Source organism: Sebastes fasciatus, chromosome 5, assembly GCF_043250625.1.
Source record: "Sebastes fasciatus isolate fSebFas1 chromosome 5, fSebFas1.pri, whole genome shotgun sequence".
In the NCBI taxonomy this organism is placed as follows: domain Eukaryota; kingdom Metazoa; phylum Chordata; class Actinopteri; order Perciformes; family Sebastidae; genus Sebastes; species Sebastes fasciatus.
In genome coordinates this window covers 31,581,169-31,605,643 of record NC_133799.1, presented here as the reverse complement: position 1 = coordinate 31,605,643, position 24,475 = coordinate 31,581,169, and the positions used below count along the sequence as shown (strand labels likewise).

The 24,475-nt window shown below is 40.6% G+C and overlaps 1 protein-coding gene across 3 annotated transcripts in view; it reads right to left on the bottom strand.

The window, feature by feature from the left end:
* Positions 1 to 8,591: 8,591 nt before the first annotated feature.
* The window catches only part of tgfbr3 (transforming growth factor, beta receptor III), an 82,925-nt gene continuing 67,041 nt past the window's right edge, over positions 8,592 to 24,475 (bottom strand). For 2 of the 3 annotated variants that reach the window (XM_074636479.1, XM_074636480.1), the window contains 6 exons: positions 23,862 to 24,047; positions 21,600 to 21,893; positions 20,883 to 21,003; positions 15,527 to 15,574; positions 14,562 to 14,669; positions 10,694 to 10,973 (listed from right to left, as the gene is read on the bottom strand). In XM_074636479.1, coding sequence (XP_074492580.1) covers positions 10,855 to 10,973; positions 14,562 to 14,669; positions 15,527 to 15,574; positions 20,883 to 21,003; positions 21,600 to 21,893; positions 23,862 to 24,047 — 876 coding nt within the window. In that variant the 3' untranslated portion in view covers positions 10,694 to 10,854. Of the gene's footprint in view, positions 10,974 to 14,561; positions 14,670 to 15,526; positions 15,575 to 20,882; positions 21,004 to 21,599; positions 21,894 to 23,861; positions 24,048 to 24,475 lie in introns of all 3 variants that reach the window. The other variant, XM_074636481.1, reaches the window with a different exon arrangement.

Here is a 24,475-nt window from a genome sequence, read left to right as displayed (position 1 = left end):
TATGGAACAACCTTATTGTTGAGACAGCCCTGAAGGTATTAAATCAAATAAAAATCTATATATCAATGATATATTTGCCAACAACTATTCCCAAAATTCAATCTTCCAAACAGTTTTTTCAAAGACCTTCATATCAGTCACTGGATTAACTCTGTGGAAACATTTCCAGATGTTCCTGGGGATTCTCCTCTGGAGAAATAACTATTACGATGTGCCTAACACTTTCCTTTTACTCTGACCTCATCAATAACTGCCTTTCACAATAAAAGCTCAAGACCTTCATTGTCTACAACAATATTCATAAATCACTGACACAAACATGCACTACAGTATGTATTACTGGAGAAACCAGAATGAGTAATTAACAGTCAACCTTGCCTCCTGTTGGCAAACTTCAACACACCAAAATGAAACAACCATCATCTGCACACCAGAATATTTTTTTTTTTGTCAAGATATTTTCATTTTAATTTAATCTCCATAATGCATAGACTAATCCACTACAGTGCAATGCATAGAACACACTATACACCCCTTATGTAAGGTTACTACTACTACTAAGGTTACAAAAAATCAACAACATCTCACCATTGTCCCAAAAGATGTAATATTACCAATGATGATGATGATGATGATGATGATGATGATGATGATGATGATGATGATATTATTTTTTGTCGTCCCAAGTCTGAATTTTTTCTTGCATCTCAGCAGCTCCATTTGTAACATCAACACAAACAAAAAACTGGATACAGGGGATAAATAAGGATACATACATTTAACATAACATTACAATCACTGCAGACAATATATTAGACCGCTCAATGTACATTTGATTTGCGATCAGGCTCCGTATTTAATTTTAGGATTGACTGGTGCACAAAAGAGTGCTCCAGTGTAACCCTATAGGCCCGTTTCACAGCAGTCATTGCAGGGTAAACACAGGTGTAGTTTATAACATTAATTGTGGCCCTGTTCCATTTAGGTGTGCCAAGACTCCGGTATAGTACATGCTGGCTCATTGGAATGGCTTTAACACTAACTAGAACGGGACCATAATTCATTTTATCAGTTACACCTGTGTTTGCCATATATAGCTGCTCTGAAAAGGGCCTATTGAATCGTGGAACCCTGTCGCTCCGATTTGATACTAACAATTTGTATTAACTGTTCAGGACTTGTCTGTCTCTATATGTGTCAGCCCTGTGATAGTCTGACGACCTGTCCAGGGTGTACCCCGCCTTCGCTCAATGTCAGCTCGGCTCCAGGCTCCCCGCGACCCCGAATGGGATAAGCAGTTATGGTTAATGAATGAATGAATGAATGTTCAGGACTTGGTTCGGATCAGAGACGATGTTGTTAGCCAGCCTTAGTATGTTATTATGACAGGCTGATTCATTGAGCTTCTCAAGGCGTTTTTTTGACTTTATTGTGGTGGACAGACACGTGTACCATGTAGTATTACAATACTGTTGTAGAACACTTATAATTACAGTAGTAAAGAACAAAAGAGGAATTTGTTTACTCGCCCCAAAAGGCGGCGAAGAATATAAATTCATTGTTTTGTCCTTTTGCAGACAGATTTAATGTGTTCTTTCCAGGATAGCAGATGGCCTATCATTACACCCGAGTACTTATATGGAAGTACTTGGTTCATTTTTTCTTTATGGGTAACAACAGGAACTTTATGAGAGTCAGCTGGTGAACCAAATACAATTTCTTCAGTTTTCTTCGTGTTAATCTCAACAGCATGCAGAATAGGAACATTCTGCGAGAATATTGGTCATTTAACATCTGATATTATAGAACATACCACAGGATGGGGTATGGATTCTGCTTTAGGTAACCTGAGCTAACTGACTGTAAACCGTTTTGTTAGATATGTTTATTTTACTGGCCAGTACTCAGGAAAATGAATGTTAGTGAACTGGAAATCAGCTTCTCTCCAATGAAAATAAGATTCTTTATTATGTATCAAAAACAACTTCAGCTTTCAGGAAGATTTGGGGCTTTTATTGATGCAGTGCCTCTAATCAAATGTGTTGTTGTCCTCGGTGTATTTATTTTAATCCACTTTATTTCATTAACACAATGTTCGCTATACTTTATCTTCATTATTATCACATTCACTAGGATAATTGTATTGTATTGTGTGAGGTTGGGAATTTATCTTTTTTACTTTTCAGTTTGTTTCGATATGTTTAATATTTGTTGTTTCACTTGAGCGTTTTCTTTTCTCTTTTTTATTACTACAAAATTATAAGAATTACATGAATGACATGTATGGACCCTTGCACATTGGATTTGTAATTTCTCCTCCAATAAATCGATTTTTGCACAAATAAATAATTGTATCTGGCAGACTTAGTGTCATAGGTTTACAAATGCATTTCCCTAACTCAATGCAAATCTAGGTTGGTTTGGTAGAAATAAATCCGACTTTTACTTTTACTCTAACACCTTTGTTTTTAAAGCTGTAACGTGCATTCAAACCCTTTTTTAACAACTTATTCTCTGTAAATTCTAAATGCTGGTAAAAGAGAGATTATAAACCAGCAAAACCCACGAGCAGGCACCGTCTGCAGCATGAATGTCATCTGCTCTGCAGCTGATATGTTTGTGTTGGATCAAATCCAAATGAGCACTGTAAAAGTTCCTTCTATTAAAAATAAACAGCAGCCGTCCTTTGCATGAATTTGAGAGCAATAACAGTCACTCAGAATGCTTTAAACCCTCACTGAAGTTTAAATTTAACGTTTTATAAAAAGAAAAAGAACTGAAAAAATCCATCAGCTCATTTACACCTCTTGGATCTATGAATCAGATACAAATTATGAATGCAAACAAATACACATATTGCATCTGTTTATCTGTTTTTATCATTAAAAACTGCCTCCCAAGGTGGTTTGAGACACTTTGGGGTTAAGGCCACAAGTTGGTCGAGTGTAAATGAATGATGTGTCTGCACAGGCCACGTGCGTCGCTCTGCAACTCCTAAAACGTTACGACTTCAACCACACCAGCGGAAACATAAACTCCCAACCACCTCAGAGAACAGGAAAGCTGTTGGGTCCATGCAATCACACTTCTGCTGTGGGAGGGAAGATGTGGCCAGGTGTGTGTGGATCTGGATGAAAGCAGTGATAAATGAGTCTGATAGTGAGGTTTTGAGTGAATCTTTGGAAGTTGTGAGCCTTACTTTTAAACTTTGGTGCCTGAAATCATCCTTCATTTGAAAAGCAGACGGATAAACAGCTTACACAGATAAGACAGTTTGTCTAAACAGTGCAGACAGAGTGAAAGCTAGTTAATTTTTTCCAGTTTGTTTTTGTTTTCATTTTAGATTTGTGGCTTGGGCAGTAAATCAGTCAGCAAAATTAAGTGCACGGAGGAAGGAATCTGTTTGTGAGTGTGTGTGCATGGACACGCATGTGCATGCAAAGGCCCCGGCTCGGAGATGAAGAAAAAAGGGGTACAGAGAAAAAAGGACCTTAACATTAATTGAGAGGGAGATGTTTGTGGTAGAAAGCTAGTTATGATTGAGCTTTTCATTATGAGCAATGTAATTTTAGGCTACATACTTTTATTTTTTTCCTTTTCTTCCCACTGGAAACACTCTGGTGTTTTCCAGCAGTAAGTACGAGGGCTTCAGATGTCTAAAATAATACACACATGCTGTACCCATGTGCCGCAATGAAAACAGAGTTTGCAATTCAGCAAAATGAGTCCGCTTTATGGATTTTGGCAGCGATATTAAACGTAGCATAGTCATATTTTGGTGCAGCATAAGAACCAGCTGTGATGGGAGGCTAAAGTTAGCACGCCTCAGTCGGGGGCTACAGTTTCAGCATGGCTGAAAAAGGATACCCCCAACAGGAAGCAGATGCTAACTGGAGCTGATAAGCACTTTAATTGCTTAAAGGTGCTAAATTTGATATCCAGAGCATTAATGTAGCAGCAAACGACTATTAGCTATACAAACATCTAGAGGAGTAATGTCTACCTGAGCAGAGAATGAAGTTGCTCTCTCTCTGTGTGTGTTGTAGTCCAGGCTTCTCCTCGCTTTGTTGACATCGCCAGGCCGGCCCCATGTACTTGCTGTTGCCATGTTGAGTATGGAGAAAGGAGCTTGCCAAAATCCAAAATAAAAGAATAGATAAATAAATTACTTAATAAATAAATAAATATGTCATTAAATATAGCAAAAATAATTAAAAAATAAATGTAGCCATTAATTAATGAATTGATAAAATGTGACATAAATTGATATTTCTGTTTTAATTTTCTTGTTTATTTGTTTTCCTTTGTATTAATTCCCTTATTTATTTACTCTTCTGCTTAATTTTCCCTTTTATCTATTCATGTATTTATTTTTGATTCATTTAAAAAAAAAAGAAATAAAAAAAAAAAGCTAGAGTAAAGATACTGTTATCATATGAAACTTACGCTGAATTTTGGTGAGGAAAAACTGTCATGGCCCTTTTCAAAGGAGTCCCTTGACCTCTGACCTCAAGATATGTGAATGAAAATGGGTTCTATGAGTACCCACGAGTCTCCCCTTTACAGACATGCCCACTTTATGATAATCACATGCAGTTATGGGCAAGTCATAGTCAAGTCAGCACACTGACACGCTGACAGCTGTTGTTGCCTGTTGGGCTTGAGTTTGCCATGTTATGATTTCAGCATATTTTTTATGCTAAATGCAGTACCTGTGAGGGTTTCTGGACAATATTTGTCATTGTTTTGTGTTGTTAATAATAGTATTAAATACTTGACAAATCTCTCTTTAAGGTATATTTTGAACAGATAAAAAATGTGCGATTAATCGCGATTAACTATTTTAATTGCTTGACAGCCCTAGTTTTTTTTTATCGCTTAACATAATACTGATATAATACTGTAGGATAGGTGGGATGAAGCAGAGCAGTTAGAGCTACAGCAGTTGGCATTACACTTGTATTTTCGCTGATGAGAACAAATCAGAACGTTTAGGAAGGTGTCAGTGTCGCTATGTTTTTATAATTTTTTTTGTGTGTGTGAGTGTGATCCTGTGAAGCAACATGTTCAGAGCCGGTCTCTTCATCGCAGGACATGTTGTTGTTGTCTTTGCTCCAACCTCATTACAGTTGTGTGCCACGGGACAGGAAGAGGTGCTGTAACGGGACACACAGCCTGTTAATATGGTCTCAACCCCCTCTGATGTTGTAAACCAGCCAGAAAGTTCCAAAACGTCTCACTTAACTTAATTCAAGTAATCGTGTTTAGGAGCAAAAGGTCTGGTCTAAATTAGTCCAGCTCCCCCAGCGTCACCGTTTGGAGTCCTGTCAGCTAAGAAAAACAATTTCACATGATCCTGTATTTGTCATACACTATTGTCTGGGGCGCATGCAATCAGTGACTAAACGGATTAACTGCAGAGTGCAAAAGCCAAACAACAAATTTGTGTTCCAGGTACCCAAGGGGGGAAAAGCTGGAAATGAAAAAGAATGACATCACAATCTGTGTTCTGGCTCGATGAGGTGGGTAATCATTCATTTCAGTATTCAATATTAGTCATCTGTTGGACAAGAGCGTCGCCGCACGAGGAGGCCTCGGTGAGGGCGGTGTGGGAAAAGAGATACAGATGTGACATCACAGAGGCCTCAGAGAGGTCAGGCGGACCAGAAGACCCAAACCTGAGCTGGCATACCAAGGGGCTGCTTTAACGTTCGCCCTTGGCCTCTATAATCACACTGCTTACTCCGAGGCACGCTGCTTACAGCCGTCTCCACGGAGCTCTAATCAAAAACAAAGACGGAGGGGGAGGGGATGAGAGAGGTAAGGACTCATGCATCACTCGGCGCCCCCCTTCCCGTCCACGAAAACCACCAGCCAGAAGTCCACATGGTCTGTATCACGCTATGAGCTCACCAGAGACGAGTCATGACTTCACCGCAACAGAGCCAAGAACCAACACATCATTATTACAGCTCATTGTTCCACCCAGGAGGTATCCACGCGTACGGGCCCTCAGCACGGCAGAGAAAACATCAAACGACACTCTTGTACAATATTATAGAAACTTTATTGGACATAATGGGTATACAGATATCATGCGTATTTACAGCATATAAAAAGTTTCAGAAAACCAAAGGAAATAGTAACGGCTTACTAAAGTTTTACACATTTACAACGCCCCCAAAAAAAGGGCAATCTTGGCATCATGGGAAAACTCTTCATCGTTTGCTTTGAGACTGAAAAAATAAATGTGAAACTGCAATAAAACCACGCAAAAGGGCCCCGAATCATCCAACGGCAGTATAATCTATAAGAACTTTTCTTGAGCTTGGCACAGAAAACACTCACACACACACAATTTACACATTCATAGAAAAACATGAGGTAGTCAAATGGTTAAAAAAATACAATCAATAACTAAATATATGGATGTTTGCTCCGATTACAGCTGTTCTCAGTTCAGCATTAGCAATTTACTACTATAATAATGCTCCTTTTATCTGATACAGCATCATTATTTCATATTATCTTACTTGTAACACATTCACGGTCATGGGGGGGGGAGGTGGTGGAGCTTTTCCCCCCAGCATGCACTGGGGCAAAAGACAGGGAGGAATGTTGATATTTGGACAGCGACTCTCGTGAATCGTATGGTTAGTTTAAGTGAAACAATATCTCCAAATGATCTCAAATGAGAAGATTAGATCCAGAACATGAGTTGAGGCTCGGCCACGTACTGTAACAGCGTGACATGAAGGGGGCGGAGGAGGTAATTACACGTGGGAGACGGATTCACCGCGGTCGATAAGAGAAACCTCAAAACTACAGGAATGTCAGAAAGCCTTAATCCCACAATGACCGCTGATTATAGGCTGCAAGACGTGGATCTGTCACTATTCTGTACACAGCGGGATGCGGCGTTGTTGTTCACAATAGTGCTGCTGGATAACAGCAACATTTCACTGCTGCATATTTACTGTATGACTGTATGAGGGTTTGGCACGGACACACACCTGGCAACAGGCCCGATAAAACAAACAACTTCTAATGCTGCTTTAAAACCAAGTGGCCCTAATACTCAATAACAATTATTTCTCAAGTGTTATTGAAAACAGTTGAGTTTCCAGAGATAAAATAACAGATAGTTAGATTTTCACCACCCTCCATTCTAACAGATACACACTTATTATATATATTCCACTTTCAATTTGGTGTAACGGCTGCCGTCTTTAGCGTTTATTTCATTTTTCGTCATTATTTTAAGGGGATTTGCGTCATTGTTGTGACAACAGAAGGACCCAAACAAGTTTGTGTTGTGGGTTTCCTTATATGGCAACTGAGGAGGAACATTAAAGGGAGAATTCGCCACATTTTATGTTCAGTGTTGATGGTAAATGTAGTCGATTGAAGCAATAAATTCATGTGCGTGCTATATTGACCCAGAAAGCTGCTGCAAAATAAGTTGTTCTTCCTGCATCCAGCGTATCCTCATACAACAATTCATATGATATCTTAAAAGTTAAAGTTATTCCAAATTGTTCTTGCGTTTTCCTACAAATGTCCAGCAACACGTTTCAATTTCCGCTTGTTCCATGCATACAGTCTTTTCAAAATAAATTTTCTATCTTCACAGGAAACAACATGGTTCAGTTTAAGCAACAAAATTACTTGGTTAGGTTTAGGAAAATTTGCAGCTTGGGTTAAAATAACTCCGGAAGAGGTTGAGGCTACGGCTGCATTAGCTGTGCAAAAGAATATGACCGGCGGGGAAGATGAGCGTCAGAATGCAATGCATCCTGGTACACGTAGGCACTGCCAGCACGGCTCCGCCACCAGGAGAACTCAGCTTTATCGGTCAATACAGCACGCACTGAGGATTTTATTATTTCAATCGACTACATTTACCATCAGCACTGATTGGACAGCCACATAAAAAGTGGTACATGTCCCTTTAAGTTTGTGTGGAATTACCTCAGGTATTTGCTAATAATACGTTAAAAATATATCATTGCTACAGCTTATCTTCAATAATGTGACATTTGTATTTATGATATATTCATTTTGCAAGGTTATATAACATGTGCTTTCTTTACTTCATATGAAAATATTTATCTATTGATACAAAATAGTAATCAGATGATGACAAACTCTAATGATGTTCAAACAAAACAAAAGGAGTTGTATTCCATGAACAGAAGAAATGACCTGCAGGTAATGCTTTGTTTAAAAAGCATTTATATCTCATAATTATTGCAAACTCATCACATGTTTTATGACACGTTCTTCAATTAAAAATGTAAATATAGAAGTTTCAAATGTAAAGAAACATGACACATGAGTGTCAAAGTGTTTGTTGATTAGTTAATTAGTTAGTTTGGTAATATCAACAACTGGATATTATATATAAACAGAATAATTTTCTATAAAAAATATGAATATTTCATTTTTATCAGGTGAAGTGTCACAAAACATGCCACGAGGCTTTTCTGAATAAACTGAATAAATCCCCCCACAAACGTGTGTTATGTAAGAGCACATCCACATTTCACAGTACTTACACACATAGAAGACAATAAATTTCTCTTGGTAAATATATTCCAAAATATAATTTTATACACAAATATATATATTTAGACTCTGTTCCCTCTGTAGAAAGCTTTACACATGTTTACATAAAAGAAAAAAGAAATCAAAAGCTTTGAGATAATATACATTCTGCTTCTCATGTTATGGTGAAATGGTTACAGGGAAACAAGTTCCCTCCTTGAATTCAAAGGGCCAAGTTAGTCCCACACACATACAGGTTAAAGGAAGGCAATACAGCAAACATTCATATTATTCTGAGACGGTGGGGAAGTCGTGGCGTTGCAGTTAAAAAAAACAAAACATGAAAATATATGTCCATAACAATGAGCTTGGGCTACAGCTTATTCACTGTCAGTGCCAAGATTTATACAAAAAGATCAGCAAATCCATACACTGACTGTACACTGTCTGGCTTTATAATGCAACAGATCTACTCTGACTGATAAGAGGACAAGCTGAGTGTGTACAGAAACATTTAGCTGAATAATCGAGTCAATTGGCAGAACAATAATCTTCGATTAATTTATTTATCAAATAAAAATGCCAATATTCTCTTAGGCACAGCCCTGGTGTAAAGGACACACAGTAAACTACATCAACTACACTAAGCCATGATTTTGAATCCCTATCTTTAAATTATACTCTTTAGTTGAACCTGTCATTCAACACCGTGATTGTTATTTTATCACTTTTAAAATGAGGGACGGTATTAACTCGCGTTTCACACTGATAAATCTGATCCAGAAGTACAAGAGCAGAATATGCACACACTCTGCCTCATAACATTTTTGAGTATTTACAATATTAACAAAAATATACAGGTGTTAAAAGAATAGTTTGGCAATTTTGGGAAATATGCTAATTAGCAGAATTTTCGAGAGTGAGATATGAAGATTGATAACACTCTGATGTCTGTACGTTGAGTATGGAGCTGGAGCCAGAAGGATATTAGCCTAGCTTAGCATAAAAAAAACTGTAACAATTTTCTTAAAGGTGCTCTATACGATATCCAGAGCATTAATATAGCAGCAAACAACTATTGTCTATGTAAAGATATAGAGGAGTAATGTCTACCTGAGCAGAGAATGAAGTCACTCTCCCTCTGTGTGTGTTGTAATCAGAGCTTCTCTCTCCTTCTCCAGTTACATCGGCACTAGAAATGCTACCAATCTCACATTTATTACCTTTAAACATGTTGAACTATTTCTCTGAGCTAAGTCTTTCCCTTTGCTTCTAGTCTTCATGCTAAGCTAGCTAGGATAGCCTTCTGTATTAAGCTCAGTACTCAAAGCACAGACATGAGAGAGGCGTCGATCTTCTCATCTAACATTTGGATAACAAGCAAATAAAAGCATTTCCCTAAATGTTGAACTATTCCATTAACAACGACTGGTAAAAGGGAACCCATAATGCCCCTTTGAAGTTGTGTAACATCGATGGAAGTGAGACTCAGACCCCCCCCCGTCTACTGAAATGCATCACTATAACTACTAACCTCTGTGTATAAATCCATTATGAGGGGAGAATGAGTACATTATATAAAATGTGGCATTTTATCAGCACGTCTTTCACATTTTTCTTTCACATTTTTTGGCGTTTACTCTTCTGCATACATTCAATACCTACACTGTCTAACATCTCTTAAAAGCTCTCTCTTTGTGTCAAGATGACGACTTGCGTTCATACTGCACTTTTGTCCGCATGGTAATAGTGGTTGCTTTGCTCCTTTGCCACCTTGCATGTCGCGAAGTAGCGTATTACAGTCCAGCCATTAACATCTCACTTACTAATACTGACGTCGCTGCAGCCTGATCGCTTTCCTTGCCGTCGGAGGACACCTGCTTGTTGCAAACAGCCTTAATCACACCATTTAAGGTCAAAACAAAAGGCTGAGTTTTGGTCAGAAAAAAAAAAAGAAAATCAGCATTTGGATTGGAAAGAAATGCCTGGTTTGAGCTCACATTTGTTTCTTGTAGTTTTTCTGTACTAAATATGAGGTGAGGCTGCCAAGCTGGGTCTCACTACTATTACAGACCAGTAACACCAGGACAGTATATTCGTCTGCACGCATTTGAAGTGGCACATTTACACAAGGACCAAAGGTGTGTTTTTTTTTTTTTTTCTAAATCATACTTTTTGTTCCTTCCTATCACATCCCCCAAAAATAATTCCTGTCATGGATGGAGATCAACAAACCGGTCCCCGTGAACCGTCGGGCCCTTCCTGTGCCGCGGCGGGGCTTTGCGTCCCGCCGGGTTGCGTCCTGGGCTACGCCGTGCTGCTGCTGGAGCAGGGGGTGCTTTGCGTGCTGCCGATACTGTGGGCCGCGCTGCTGTTCTCTGAGGCCGGCTGGGTCTTCTGGACCTGCTGTGTGCCAGCTGTCTCACCTAGAGGGAGGGAGGAGGGGATTGGACCAAAGGGAGATAAAAAAAAAATGTATATATATTACAGAAAGGCAGCAGGAACATGACAAATCGGTTTGGTTAACATTACAAATTGCACTCCTCTGAGATACTGGAACCTCCATTGTTCCTCCGTGCTCTAACATTTTAAAAGAAAAGAAAAAGTACTGTTTAATCTCCTTCTGTTTACTATGACTGTCACTATTTGACATAAACCTTACACTTTAGTTAAAATAAAAGTCTTTGTCCCGTTTGTTTGCGTGTGGATTCACACATTCTTACTCTCAAGAAAAAAAAACTTTTCAGTAGAAAGCACTTGACAAATGTGCTCAGTAATGCAAGAAGAACTCTGGACTTCATTTGTGCTTAACTTTCTCCATCTTACAGCGTAATCTGCCACAGATTCACAGTGTGTTCAACTGCGGGGGCCCCAATACATGTCACCTTAGTGAGCCCAGAAACAACCGGTCACATCCTATCTGACAGATGACATTTTGAACCAAAATAGAAGAGGGAGGATTCGCGTTCACGGAGTTCATTTCTTTAGCTATCTGGATTCAATTAGCCTGGCTTTAGTAGATAAAGCAGAACAAACATAGGACAGGGCCTTCTGACTCGAGCTCAAACCACTGACTGGTTTATTGTTCTATGTCTAAATAAGCATTGCATTTTGTTAGACTGTCTGGATCCGACGCTTCAGATGAAGAGGCAAATAAAAGTGCTTACATTTTGTTTAGAAAAAACGTCTCTGAAAGACAATGAGCAGCTTTTGCAATCAAGCCAAGTCTGTGTTTAATTTGAGTATTTGGCGCGGTTATTACTGCAGTCTTTTCCTTGTTTGCTTCCAAGCTTTATTCCTCCCTGACAATTGGAGAGCACAGAATAAGATGTTCTCTCTTTTAGACAACTAAAAGTTGTGCTTGCACGTATGACAGGCATATGCATCCGCAGGCGATCTTGCATCCCGCTCCCTCTTTGGGGCCCCCTTCGTTCTGCTAATGTTTACCAGAGCAGAGCTGCCAGCGGTCTTTCTTTCACAGGACCGAGAGCTCTACAAAACAAAGGGATTCACCTCATCTGTTTGAGGAAATATAAATTTCCAAGTCCAATATTATCTTTCTAGATGGGAGAGATAAAGGCTGCTTTTATGTCACAGAAACATACTGTGTATGAAAACTCTGCATGCAGTTGTTGCAAAAGATGTCTGACTCAGGAACAAGAAGGCTGACTTAAGCATATTCTCAGCCTCTCTTGGCACAGTCAACACTCCAAAGTCTTAATGTGTTGTGAAAAAATGTATATGTGTGTAAGTTTATTAACCCTAAATAAGACTGGAAACATTCATCTCCTGTGTGCAGTGTGGACGAGGAGCATCACATTGTCACGCTTAAGTAAAAAACGAATCCATTACTACATGGCTGGAGGAATACAATAGCAGAAATCTGGACTTCAGAATCAAATACAGAGACGATTAGAGTGTTATTGGGCCATTAAATAGGCGTTATCGGTCGCTATAAGCACCATAGATGTGCCATAGCGGATTTCAGAACAGATCATGTGTGAAATGTCTCCTCGTGTGATTTATTCAGCCTGTTTTCACAATGGGTTAGAAGTTTTCATTCGTATGTTATTTCACCGCTGGAGCAGAGGTGAAAAGCAGATCTCTTGGCAGACATGAAGGCAGCCCTGGCAGAATGCAGACCTACTGTACTGTACGTGCCAGGGTAATGAGCAAAATGTCAAATAGTATATTGTGGGGTGCTATTTGAAGCATTTATACTTCTAATTGCCTTATATGGAATTAAACTGTCATGGATACAAAACCTCAAATATAATGCCAATGAGTATGTAACTTAAAAAAAGTTTCTTCTTCCAAAGGCCGGGAACATTGTCTCAGACCCTGAGGGGATGGACCCAAATCTGTTTTCATGTTTCATCACTCCAGTACTTAAAATACACCCTGAACTGATATTTTTGGTGGTTGTTTTGGGGGATCTACATTACTTGGGGGTTTACATGGAACCGCCAATATTGCCATGTAAGGTCATTTCGGCCAAGACGCCCAGCTCAGTCCTATTTTAATAACATCAACAGGAACATGTTGTGACCGTCTTTCCAGAACTTCTATCCTTACACCTGCTACTCTGTACATGTTTCCTTCTAATATCTTTGGAAAAGCAGCCAAAAAGGCACTCTAGGAAACCCATAAAGCTGAAATAAAGTGGCTTTCTAAAGAGGAGCCAATACCAATATTGTGATAAAGATAAGGGCACTAAAATCTGACAGCTGGTCTTTTCTGCTACATGAAATCCTGTTCAGTAAAAACTTATATATATATGTCACTTAGCATGACTGTAACAGTTTAGTTCTGACAAGTGTCCAGATCTTTGCTACATTTACAACCATGAGGGATGGCCATTTAAAGCTGGAGTAGGCAGGTTGGAGCAAACATGATTAAAAAAAGTTATTTTTATAAAACGGCCACTATATCCTGACAGTAGTGCATGAATAATCTGACAAAAAAATCATGTGCCTCCGTGTCCTCCGGTGCTCCTAATGGCATCTGCAAGATTTTACAGATTGGAGGAAACCAACCAATCAGAGCCGAGCTGGAGCCTTGCCCTCTCTGAGCGGCTGTCAATCACTCACAAACTCTGATCAAACAGTCAAACTAGGCAGCGCTGGTCAAATATTGACAGCAGCCTCTGTTGAATGAACCATCAATAGGAACGCTCTCTCTCTGAAATGACCTGTGATTGGCCAAAGTCTCCCGTCACGGGCTAGATTTTTTTAAAGCCTGAAAACATAGCCATGAGGAGGTGCAGAAGTCTAGTTTTCTCTCAGAACACTTGAATTACAATATGCTGAAAGGTTATTATGGAATTTTTGCCCAATGATGCCAAAAATATTCTGCCTACTGCAGCTTTAACGCTGCCCGACTGTGAGCTTCTTTCAAACTTGTCGTAAACTTAAACACTCACGTTGTTGTATTTTCTAAAAGCACTGACCTCTAAAGTCAAACATCCTCACCCCCTTTATGAAAGATGGTGAAAACATCAGCCACGGGGCAACAGGTCAATGGCATGGCGGATCACCATTCAAGCAGCAGTGAGAACAGGGCAGCTCTATGCAAACGGTGAACTCAGAGGGCTGCTGGGAGCACACTTCCTCCCAGGGGTCGGCCGGGGTCGGCAGGCTGGGGACGATGGGGGAAGATCTTGGCATCTAATGGACAGATTGTGTGTCTTTTCCTGCGGGGCCCGCTGAACCCTACAAGGGGGATTTCCAACTCGTCTCCAGCCATTGTACCGAGAATATTCGCTGACCACCCCGCAGCTCCCAAAACAGTCAAAGGCAGGAAAGAGAAGAGCCCTCGCTGCTGACCAACAGGATATATTTACAGTAGAGGAGTCAATCTGTTATTGTGAACTGGCCTCTGTCAGCAGCAGGATGTTTGGCATTCCCAGCGGCACATTTCTGGCACCGAGGCGCTCGGACATTCCTCCGCATCTTATCTTTTCATTAATGTAGAGAGGTGAGCCGGGGCCGCGGAGCAGCAGGTAAAGGACCTACCTGTGTGCGAGTAGATAAACCACAGGGCTCCGGTCAACAGAGCCCCGATCACAAAGGCTGCGAAGGCGATCCCCACCACGGTCGGAGTGTCCAGCACGTACAGCGTGTCTGAAACAAAGCAGCACACAGTTCATACATGTTGACAACTTGTATATCTGTAACCTTAACACAAAGCCTATGGAGCCCCGAAGTGTTCAATATCACATAAAGAATAACATGAATAATGAGACAAAAATTTGTTATGTAGGCGAATAATTAAAAAAATAGTACATTCACAGAGCTTTTACAAAGGTGCCGAATAAAAGTATGGCTTTTTTCTAAAAAATATTATGATTGTGAATTAATCATTTTAATAATTTTGACAGGTCCAGAATGTTTTGTTTATATTAAGGCTGTCAATCGATTCAAATATTTAATTGCGATTAAACGCATGATTGTCTGTAGTTAATTGCGATTAATCGCAAATGAATTGCAAATGAATTGCAAATGAATTGCACATTTTTATATGTACAAAATGTACCTTAAACAGAGATTTTTCTAGTATTTAATATTCTTAACAACATGGGAGTGGGCAAATATGATTGCTCTATGCAAATGTATGTATATATTTAATATCTGAGATCAATTAACAACGCAAAACAATGACAAATATTGTCCCGAAACCCTCACTGGGGGTTTGTATGCGACGATTTTCGAAAAATCATCGACTAGTTCCCAGTGATTATCGAATAGTATTTTTGCTTGGAATGCACATCCCTAATCAGAGGATAGTTAGACATGGGTGAACAAACAAACTAGCAATCACTTGTTGTGAAGTGAATGCAATGAATGGGGAGGGGGTGAATGCGATAATGTTATCAATAGCACCTTTAATACTGAACACTTTGAGGCTCCATATAATACACATACATAGACACACATGACGAGGACTACGACTAGTGAGAATAATTGAGTATGAAACTTACCCTCCTCAGGTCCCTTTGTGGGGTCGGCTGCTTTGTAAGAAGGAGTAACTGCAAAATAAAAACAAATAATGTCATTTTAATGTATGCTGACCATCATACGTACTGTACAGAGTGATGCACAGTATACACTATCAATTTTAATTATTCATAAAGTCAGCCCCAGGCCAGCGGATCAGCAGATTACTGATATTGTCCGCTGTTGATAAGCAATTCTCTGAGGAATGTGACACAGAAACCTGAACCAGGGAAACGCTGGAAGAGAGCAGCTATTCGTCCTAAAGGATGAACCTACTGACTCCCACTGACCAGTTTTATTTCGAGCCATCTGGAAGGCTTTCAAAAGTGAACTTTAGCTGTAATGATGTCTTAACAGACAATACAAAGGCGCTTGTGTACGGGCAAAACTCAAGAGGCCATCCTGGTACGTGTCCAAGACTCTGGCACAATGGGTGCTATTCTTGGACAGGACACCTTTGAGTTTTCATTTCGCATAATGGATGATGACAGGTCATCAGGGAGGACTTTAATTATTTCAGAGGGGACGATGGCCAGAGGACGTCCTCTCTGACACCCTCCACCCCCACCTCATCGCTGCAGTGTTATGTGTCCCGTGTGACTAAGACCGCAAGGATAAGGCTTTCAGCCGCACACGCGGACGAGAGAGGAAGAGCAGGCTGAACAGCAGAAGACAGTGGTGTGTGATGTTGTCTTGTAAACCTGACTTAAAGATTGTTGTATGTGGAGAACTTTACTCTCGTCTAGGAGCGCCCTATCAAGCTGAAGCCTCAATGTGCCTTTTCAAATAACGCCTTGATGTCTGTGGGGAACAATACCCTGCTGTCAGGTCTTGACTGTTGTCCACTATTTTAACAGAAACAGACAGCATCCCAGAAGTTCAACTCATGTTTGCAGCTTTAAGACGTTGCCAGAACCATTCAGATATCTCTATGAACGTCATTTATTTATACAAGTTGGCTTGCTATGGAATGAGAGAGCATGTTTTTGTTCAACTCTAACCTCTCCTCAGAAACCACTGATGTAAGACCCTTGACGCTGGTTGTCCGTACTTCTAAAGCCGAGTGCAGTTGAACTTAAGACAGTTCAAAGCTTGTCACTGCAATGAGCTTGGTCCGTAAGGCCATTAGCACCACGTACAACTGATAATATATAGTGGTTTTATATAGTTACACAGGGTTCTTAATGTATCTGCTCACACATCTTTCTCTTCAGTATACACTGTACTGAAAATGAAAACTGTAAAAGATCTGAGGTGTGGATGATTTATATTTTGTTTTATGGCCACAATCTGCTGAGGCACGGATCCAATCTCATGTATGAGTAGAACGTTTTATTTTTCTTTTCAATTTTAAAACGATACGTTTTGAGTTTAATGATAAATTCATAATATTCACGTAAGCTTCTTGACATCCGGCCAGTGAGTACAGTAGCCCGTAAGAGAGAATTTAGCAGGTTTTAAGGTGATAAATCATTACAGATATCCATCACAAAAATCAGAAGAGCGATCTAAACACATTCACTTATAAATTATATTTACTACACTGCAGTTTCAGCCTGTCCAATAGATTTTACCACAATAATAACCCTGATATTAAAAGTTTACATTCAATTCATTGTAATGTAAATAAACTAGGGCTGTCAATCGATTAAAATATTTAATCGTGATTAATCGCATGATTGTCCATAGTTAAAAATAAAAAAAATTAATCGCACATTTTTTATTCATTCAAAATGTACCTTAAAGGGAGTTTTGTCAAGTATTTAATACTCTTATCAACATGGGAGTGGACAAATATGCTGCTTTATGCAAATGTATGTATATATTTATTATTGGAAATTAATTAACAACCCAAAACAGTGACAAATATTGTCCAGAAACCCTCACAGGTACTGCATTTAGCATAAAAAATATGCTCAAATCACAACATGGCAAACTGCAGCCCAACAGGCAACAACAGCTGTCAGCATGTCAGTGTGCTGACTTGACTATGACTTGACCCAAACTGCATGTGATTATCATAAAGTGGGCATGTCTGTAAAGGGGAGACTCGTGGGTACCCATAGAACCCATTTTCATTCACATATCTTGAGGTCAGAGGTCAAGGGACCCCTTTGAAAATGGCTTTGCCAGTTTTTCCTCGCCAAAATTGAGCATAAGTTTGGAGCGTTATTCACTTACCAAGTATATTTTATACACTGCAGTTTCAGCCTGTCCACTAGATTTCACTACAATAACCCTGATATTGAAAGTTTTATTTTGAAGCAGATTACATTCTATTCTTTGTAATGTAAATAAACCAAATTTATCATAGGATTTCTATCTTCTTCTTTTACTCTGTTTAAGACTTAAACTGAAGTAATACTGCTTGTACTGGTGTAATAATACAATCTGCACCACCAACCTCTCAAATAAATGATACTTTTCAAACTTTTCCTGAACGTTACCAGATTACAGTAAAATTTATTGTGAGGCTGTAAATCTACTTGCGATGGCAGGCCTTTGAGGCTGTTATGTTTTTCCGTGCACCAAGTTGGCCACAAGTGACCCTGTTTGATTTGTAGATCGAGTTTAGTTCTTTGGGATACTGTCCAGTTCAGAGCCGCGGCCCTTGAAAAGGCTGCTTGTTTTGTTTGCCATCCTAGCATAAGAGATGCCTTTGTGTTATAAAACACGGCCTTTGAAATTGAGGTGTGTTTTTTTCACTGTGTTTATTGCATATTTGTGTTTACTCAATGTGTTCCATGGAAATTAAACCCGCTGTACTGGCACAGTGGTGTGGGCAGTGCCTACTCTGGGCTGGTTTAGCTCACTCACTCATTACTGCATGTTTCAGAGTCTCTGGTCACCGACATCTTCAGCAGCAGCTTCTCTAACATCGACACTGGACCGTCTGTACTAAAGAGTGACTGCATCTGTATCTCTGCCCAGCTGGGAAACCCTGTGTCCAATTAAAATGTAATACTTCCACCCAATTCTGTTCAGCAATTTTCTGTATAACTTTGACTACTCACGCTAGAGCCAGACTGATACCAGATGGTTGAGGCCGATACTTACAGTATATCGATATTTGCGAGTTTAAAAAACAAAAATGTGAACAAATCTAATTTTTTAAAGATACAAACATAAAATAAACAAACATTTTGATAAAAATGTCTTTAAATTTGGTTAAAGAGTTGTGGCTTAATCAATGAGTTGTCAACTATTGAATTAATCGCCAACTGTTTTGATAATCGATTTGTTAGGGGAACGGGGAGAGGGACGCAATTGTGGACCGGGGGAATCTAAAAGTTAATCCCGAAGGTTAACCACAAAAGCGATTGAAAGGGAGAGGGGAACCACCAAATGAAAACAGGCCTAAAAGGAAGGCTCCCTACACTCAATATATCTTGAAAAGACTAAAACTAAAGCGCAGCTGCCGAGCAGCTGACTAGAATATAAATGAAATAAAGGAACCAGCGAAGGAAGGCCACACAGACCTAACCCACTCAAAGAGACTCCAGCTCTGAGAAGAAGCTAAATGGTGAGCAAATCCCACAGATATATAGGTTCACGTGGTACTTCTGCAGATTCACACACCCCTATACAGATAGAGCACAAACAGGACAGCACTCTCACTACCTCTGACAAAGAGACAATGAGTCAGCACCTGAGCACTGAAACCAGGGGTAGATATACTGTAGGCTTCAACCACGTGATCCTCATCAGGGACAACTAGGCTCCACAGCTGCCTCTCCTCAGAGATAATGAACCCAACCAGCCTGCTGAGTGGCAAGTGACCCTCACACCATTAATCGGTTTGAGAAAAACATTTTCTGATTCAGCTCTGAGTGGGATATTTTACAGCTGAAAAATAAACTTGTCCGCATGGGCGGATCCAAGGGGTTAACCCTGGAATTGGATTGGTCATCACAGATGCTACCTCAACATTTCTGGCACAAAATTGTCTCCTGCCTCCTCGCAGGGTGAGCGCTGAACCCTCGAGTTGTTCCTATTACCATCTTTCTATGGAACTCATTGGCTGAAATACAATCTGGGAACCCGCCGGCTATCGTCTGACGAGGATTTAGCTTTTCGTTGGTTTAAAATGAGCTTAACTAGCTAATGTTACTTGTGAAACAATCCAGTCGTACACATCGTCTCAACTCCAGTCTCACGTCTCAAGTTGCTAATCGGACTGTAAACACAGAAATGGAAGTCTTGGCCGATAGCTGAGATTCAGATAGCTGAGAATCTAAGATTGCTTATCAGCCGAAGTACAAACCGATAAAACACATCCATAAGGAGCTTAAACAGGCCGATATCGGCCGTGCTGATATATCGGTCGGGCTCCAGCTCACACTGATTCAAATGATGCCATTTACTGTATATTAAACCCATGAGTCAATGAAGTTGACTCAAACTGACCACAGGCCTTTTGTTGATGTCATTGCTCAGAGGGGATGCCGATTTGAAAAGCTCTGGCGGTCCACCAGAGATCGGGCACTCATGATATCACCCCATCTCAGTTTAGGTCATAATTAGTAAAATGTGAGGCCTCCCCCCCCCCACATCTGCAAGCCGCTCCCTCCCTCTGATCACACTCACAAACCCCTGAGACTCCGCAACACAGCGAGTGAATGAACGAGCGGCTAAACAAGTGATGATGGAGGGGCCTTTGGGCTCTGGCTGGACTCCCAAAGCCAACAAGAGGACCTCCACTCCCCTCACACACACATACGCACACACACACACTCCTCCCTTCTCCCCCTCTCTAGTAGAAAGGAGAGGCGGCCACAGTGAAGGTCCTAAGTGAAAACAACTGGAGCTTGGTGCTGTATGACTCCTCTTTTTCCACCTCTCCCTCAGCATGGACGGGTCCAGAGCAGCCGAACTGGGCCTTAGTGTTAGCAGCACACTCCCCTTTACTGCATTCAACCACATCCCAGTATGTACACACACACACACAAACACACACACACACACACACACACACACACAGCCCAAAAACTTGTGTACAGACGTTAATGTAAACAGACACACGCCAAATGTGCATTCACGCGCACCTGCATACACACTGCATACACACTGCAGTTAATGATGACCAGATGTGGGGAAGTGATGTGCAGTGTTTTGCGGTTTTGGTCTAATCTCCAAGTATCGGACCGAGCTTTCTCTGGCTCCATCGCCCTCAGACCCGCTGCTCTCCTTACTCCAGTTTCCTTGTCACACTTTATACGCAAAACAATGGAAACCAGAGCATAATGCATCATGTGTACCGCTGATAGAAACCGAAACACGGATGAGAGTCATGTTGAATTTCTGGCTTGAGGTCTATAAGTAGGCGTGAAACTAACTAACCTGTTTCCTCTGGTTTACCATCCACCACGACCAGCGGCTTGGTAGACATCTTGGTGTTCATCATCATCGCCATGATGCTGTCCGCGGAGAGAGAATCGCAGGTCTCGCCGGGTTGTAAGCACTGTGTGGACAAAATTGACCTTGATTTAATACTACAAAAAATGTACAGTGTCACTCTGTGAAAGGCTTTTCTGCTCTATGCAAAAAAAAAGGTTTTGTGAAAGAAAAAGCAAACGTTCACATTTCTCAAGCTCAAGTAAATGTCTTCTGTCATACCTGACACAAAGTAAATACTTGGACATTAGGGCTGTGGCAAGAATCTGGCGATACGATACGTATCATGATACAGGGGTTACGATTCAATATATTGTAATATATTGCGATACAGTAAGCAAAGTGATATATTGCGATTTAGCCACAACTTGAGCACTACTTTTTGAGGTGAAAAGGGGTAAAAAAATAAATAAATAAAAAAGTGGAGGAAAGTGCTCGCAAGAGATTGTATGAGTTGGACAGATAACACGGTGAGAGAAAAATGAAAATGATGGCTAAGACGAATGATTATTTTGTTCTGCAGCTGGACACTTGGCAAACCTCACGTTGATTCATGTTTCCTGATACCGATCAAACAAAAACAAGACTACATACCCCTGGAGAGACCAAATCATGCAACATGCAAAAGAATAAAAGCCATTTGGAGAAGATTACACTGCATACCCGCGGTAGTAGTTGGCTGCTCTGGGATCTCTTGGAGCACAGGGACATCTCGCAGTGCAGGAAAAGCAGGGCATTGTTGAGCTTTGAGTTGAAGGTGAAGCCGAAGCTTTTCCTCTCTGCCTGTGTGTAAGGGACAGCGAAGTGCCTCCGAGGATAGTACTTGACGGAGTCGTCTGTCGGGCAGACCGTCTCGATGAGGGTGTAGTCTGAGGCCACTCTGGGGTTGGAGTTGGGAGAAATGAAGCACGATATGATGGTGAACCCCAGCTCCGCATCGGATGCGGCTGATGTGACCTGAAGCGCGAGAGAGAGAAGAACAAAAGACAGAATTTTTTATTTGTAATGGCAAGCCTCTATGTGCAAGTAAGACTGAAGTCTTGATTGAGGAGTGCAATTGTTTGTTAATGAATGAGAATGCAGTGCTACTCTGATAAGCAACACCATCATCTATACTGCTCTTATACTTCAGTTTACACTGAATATGAAAGTGGTATCAATCTTCTCGTCTAAATCTCAGCAAGAAAGCGAATAAGCTCATTTCCCAAATTGTCAAACTGTTCCTTTAAAGCTGCTCTAATCAATATTTTATACAAACAATGGATCAAATGGCATTACTTAATGTGGAGGTGATCGTTCATGGTGACAAACACAGTTTTCCGTCAGCCCCACGAAGCTTTTAAGCATCTTTCAGCTCATTGATTTGTTTTTTACAGACGCAACTTTAATGCTTAGTTCCCTCTCATTGACCTGTGAAGCCCGAGCCCTTTTCCCCGGAAAAAAACGGCTAAAATAAGGAGAGTGAGTATTGGACTTTTATTCATCAGGTGGACACAAAAATGACTCAAAAAGAATGCTAATGTCTGTTGGATGGGAACCAATTGTTTGCTAACACATAAGCGATTTCAACGGCAAAAAAAATCTTTCAGTAGTATTTCAGTCAGGATGGTCGTAATATCTTTCCATCCATAACCATCTCTTGAGTTATTATTCCTCGTCTTTCCTTCTTTTGGATCGTCAGTGATGGTATCCTCATTGAAAAGGTCTTGCACACACAGAAACCTTTTGTAACCAGCTGGCTCTGCGTTCAAGCTGTCAGCGGAGCACCTCCCGCTGATATCATCATGAATCATCTTGTCAAAGGACCTCAGAGTATGAGTCTTTGCCATCTCTTACATGACCTCCAGTAAATTGTGTTGTGAAACAAGGAGTTTCGAGCCAGCCAGACAGGATACGGAGACACGTAGTGAGAAGATACGAAGAATATGAGGGGGGGCGGGGAGTGAGTGTTAGCTTTTTAGCTCTGAACAGACAAAATACAAATTGACCTCGTGGATGCTACACTAAGAGATCAGAGCAGGAAGAAGTTCCAGACGGAGAGCACACTGAGCACAGTTTACTGCATTAACACCGTTTTACACCAAGCGCCGACTTTCGTCCGAAACCGAAAAATTTGCATAGAAATTCATTTAAAAAAATATATTTTGTTTTGTCCTTATGAATAAAAAAAAAAGTAATTCAAAATATAAAGTATTTCTGATTCTGAAAAAATAATCAGACCTCGATTTCAGCAGATTTTCGCCTGCGGAAATATATGTTTGACCAGTGAAATCCTTTGTCCCAACTGATTGCCATCATTCTGCATAATAATTAGCCATGTGCTTCTGTTTGTTGCACGGAGAGTGGGTATTTTCAGAGCAATGGGCCTTTGAACAACAGATGTTTCGGGGTGACGGACTGTCAGACAAATGGTCTTTTTTCAGTTCAATGGGACATTTTAAGATTAATGTTTTTTTGGAATAACAATGAGCCGTGCCCTTCTCAACACCCAATAATGTACGACAAACACTACTACCTCAACAACCAAATGAAGGATAATAAATGGCATGAGATGGCCCAGCAGCTGGGATGCAATGGAGATGGTTATGTAGCTGATATGCACTTGCTAACATTGTTGGTCACAGAACGGGGTTAGCCACAACAGCTAACATTAGCATCACATTTGGGCTCCGATTAGTTTATGTATTGTGTAGTTAACGTTAGCCCCTTGTGGACACAGGCACTATTTAAGAGGAAACTCATTGGGCCTAATTAATGAAAATAGAACAAGGCAATAGTTTGCATAGTTGTCATGCAGAAAATTCGCACATGGATTTTCCGTATTCCCAAACCGCATTTTCACATCACACTGGTGAGAAACTAATTGCTTTTAAACTGCAAAACACACATGACATGTACTCTGAATTAATGTATTAGAAAGCATACCTCCACAAAGACTTGCTGCTTTTGTGCAACAGTGTAGAAGGCCTGTCGTGAAGGGTTGTTGAACGGCAGCGTGTCGTACAGCTCCATGTTAAACGTCGTGTTGCTGTCCGGTTTCCTCCCCGGTCCCGGTACGATCCTGGGAATTGTTGCCGAGGTTTCCTGTTTCTTTCGGTACGTGCAATTGAACTAGGGAGGAGAATGAGACGAAAGCCAACACAAATATCAGACATCTGATTCCACTGCCGAGCACCCTCACCCTGCATGACTGTGTGTCAGCGTTTGACCACATTAAGATGAATCAGAAAATGGGGAAGAACATAAGAACACACTGTATGAACAAGAACAATAGGTGGGAGACGACGAGGAACGGATGAGACAAAAGGAAAATAAATCAGTAGAGGGGAGAAGATGGAGAAACATCAAAATGGAAAATGTCAGGTCAAGTTCATAAAACAGACATCATGGAGAGATTGCAAGATGAGTCTTTACGTGCACCAGGGGACTCTGGGAAATGGAGTTTCCCCAGAACTCTGCATGATTCACATAGAGATGGCGATTGGTCTTGAATTGTCAAACTTTCGCCCTGCATTGAGATGCAGCTCTCACAGGGACAG